This window comes from Rutidosis leptorrhynchoides, chromosome 9, assembly GCF_046630445.1.
Source record: "Rutidosis leptorrhynchoides isolate AG116_Rl617_1_P2 chromosome 9, CSIRO_AGI_Rlap_v1, whole genome shotgun sequence".
Classification (NCBI taxonomy): Eukaryota; Viridiplantae; Streptophyta; class Magnoliopsida; order Asterales; family Asteraceae; genus Rutidosis; species Rutidosis leptorrhynchoides.
The window spans coordinates 54,719,606-54,722,522 of NC_092341.1; the positions used below are offsets into that span (position 1 = coordinate 54,719,606).

General features: G+C 39.1%; 1 protein-coding gene across 1 annotated transcript; it reads left to right on the forward strand.

Moving 5' to 3' along the window:
- Positions 1 to 677: 677 nt before the first annotated feature.
- LOC139868065 (uncharacterized) lies at positions 678 to 1,382 on the forward strand. The gene is made up of 2 exons (XM_071856402.1): positions 678 to 965; positions 1,086 to 1,382. The coding sequence occupies exons 1-2, from the start codon at positions 678 to 680 to the stop codon at positions 1,380 to 1,382; spliced, it is 585 nt and encodes a 194-aa protein (XP_071712503.1).
- Positions 1,383 to 2,917: the final 1,535 nt, after the last annotated feature.

The window sequence follows — 2,917 nt, forward strand, 5'->3', positions numbered from 1 at the left end:
GTGGGTCATCTTCCTGTGCGTTATTTGGGTGTTCCCTTGGTTTCTTCAAGATTACACATACGTGATTGTAAACCGTTGCTTGAGATGGTGAAAAATCGTATTAATGACTGGAGAAATAAGTTTTTATCTTTTGCAGGCCGAGTCCAACTGATTACGTCGGTGATCGAGTCTATGCAACTGTATTGGTACTCGGTGTTTGTTATCCCAGATTCGGTAGTCAAAGAGATCGAGAAAATGACAAGGGGTTTCTTGTGCTGTCAAGGCGAGATGAAACGTGGTAAAGCTAAGGTTAAGTTGGATGATGTATGCCTTCCAAAAACAGAGGGTGGTCTCGGTATTAGGCATCTCAAACTATGGAATGTGGCGTTATTATCATCCCAAGTTTGGCGTCTGTTATCCCATAAGCAATCTTTATGGGTGAAGTGGGTGCACACTTACCGTTTGGCTAATCATAATTTTTGGGATGTGGTGATGCCTAATGATGCTAGTTGGAGTTGGTGCAAAATGCTTAATATTAGAGACATTATTCATGTACATTTTGTTCATAAGATTGGTAATGGGACTACCACTAATGCTTGGTTTGATCGTTGGCCCCCTCATGGGACTATTGTAGAAATTATTTCTCGTCGGAACATTGTTCGTGAAGGGTACAATTAAATGAGAAGGTGTGTGATGTAATGCATGGTTCGGATTTGACATGGCCGAGTACGTGGTATACAGAATTTAATGCTATCCAAGATGTTGCGCCTCCCATTCTTACGGATCAATCTGATATAGTTCAATGGCGAGATTGTAGTGGTAATTGGATAGATTTTCCAGTTAGTGTGGTATGGGATACAATTCGTCCCCATGCTCCTACGATCCCGTGGTGTAGCGTGATTTGGTATAACCAATGCATTCCCCGACACGCGTTTATTGTTTGGCTTCTTATGGGAGAACGGTTGAAAACCCAGGATAAATTAAAGGCATGGGAATGAAATTTACAATTGAATGTGAATTTGACGTGTGCCTTGTGTAAGTCTCAACCTGACTCGCATGATCATTTATTTTTTGATTGCCCCGTTTCGAAACAATTATGCGAGAAGTTCACGCATGTGGTTGCGGTTGCAAACTGGAGTAGCGATTGGAAAAATCTTCGGGAAATTCTAATCCCTTATGCGAACTGCAATGTTGCTCGTGGTGTTGTTGCTAAACTTTTTTTTGGTGCCTTGGTTTACTATGTGTGGCAGGAAAGAAACAACCGGTTATATGGCCAAAAGGCTCGTTCGGTGGACCAGCTCTATGAAGTTATCTTCTCAACAGTTCGAATGAAGTTATTGTCAATCAAGTTTCGGAATTTTGCCTTTGTTCGAGTAATGAAGGAGTGTTGGAAAGTGCCATAACATAATCTTGTTTTGGTAGTGGGGTCTAGATTTTGCATAATTTATGTATAGTCTATTTGGTTTGTTGTTTGGTTGTAAGGCGCGCTTACAACATTGAACTCTCATTGTATCATTCTTTTATTATTTTTTAATAATATTTACCGGGGTAACCCTTTACCCAAAAAAAAATGAAATTCAAAATGGTCAAAATCGAAAAAGGCAAAATTAAAGGCTTTCGAGGTGTCGTTTCGAAAAATATTTGGGACAAACCACTACGACAGTTTGCCAATGGATAGATCCCGAAAAAATACACGATTTGAAAAAAACGGTGACTAAATCGGAGCTACGAGTCAAAAGATACGATAGATCGAACATTTTAGCCAAAGACACAAAACACCAAGCACCACAAACCGTCGGTAGTGTTAGGTGCGTGGTGCAATTCTGAGAGAAAAGATGTCTTTTTCGGAATCTAGACAACTTCGAATGGCAAACACGTTCAGAGAATCTTGCTCGTTCGGCCGTTTAGGGTGATCTTATGAATTTCGGCACAATTTTAAGCCGAAGGTTATGCGCCGCCAAATGGTACACCATCTGGCGGCGCATACTAATGATTTAAAAAAACGTGTTTAATGAAGTGACATTAGATTCAAATTTATACCCGTTATACATAATTACATTGCGATTGAATTAATAGGCCTTAAAAAGATATATACCTTGCTAAGTCATTCATACACAAAACTAATTATAAGATATAAATTGGAAGCATTCAAAGAGAACATTAAAATTGAGTAAAATGTCTTTTTTCGGAATCCTGACGACCTCGATGTCCAGACACTATCTAGGAGTCTTGATGTTAGGGTCGTTTTAGGGTGATCTCGAGAATTTCAGTTCAATCAGAAACCGAAGGTTATGCGCCGCCAAATGGTACTCCATCTGGTGGCGCATATTAATGATTTAAAAAATTGTGTTTAATGAAATGACATTAGATTCAAATTTATATGCGTTATAGGTAATTACATTGCGAGTGAAATAATAGGCCTTAAAACAATATGTACTATGCTAAGTCATGCATACACAAAAGGAATAATATGAATGAAATTCTAAACGGTCAAAATCGAAAAAAGGAAAAATTGAAGGCTTTCGAGGTCTCGTTTTGAAAAATATTTAGGACAAACCGCCTATGGCGGTTTGCCGATGGATAGATCCCCAAAAAATACACGATTTAAAAAAAAACGGTGACTAAATCGGAGCTACGAGTCAAAAGATACGATAGATCGAACATTCTGGAAATGATAGATCGAACATTTTAGCCTAAGACGCAAAACACCAAGCACCACGAACCGTCGGTGATGTTAGGTGCGTGGTGCGATTCTGTGAGAAAAGATGTCTTTTTCGGAATCTAGACAAATTCGAATGGAAAGAACGTTCAGAGAGTCTTGCTCGTTCGACCGTTTTAGGGTGATCTTATGAATTTCAGCATAATTTTAAATCGAAGGTTATGCGCCGCCAAATGGTACACCATCTGGCGGCGCATACTAATGATTTAAAAAAACGTG

What these genes read in the sequence shown, in the direction of transcription:
- LOC139868065 (XM_071856402.1), top strand. Translation starts at nt 678, where the DNA reads ATGCATGGTTCGGATTTGACATGGCCGAGTACGTGGTATACAGAATTT. An exon ending in AAACCCAGGATAAATTAAAG is followed by an intron (nt 966 to 1,085) that starts GCATGGGAATGA and finishes TTATGCGAGAAG; the next exon opens with TTCACGCATGTGGTTGCGGT.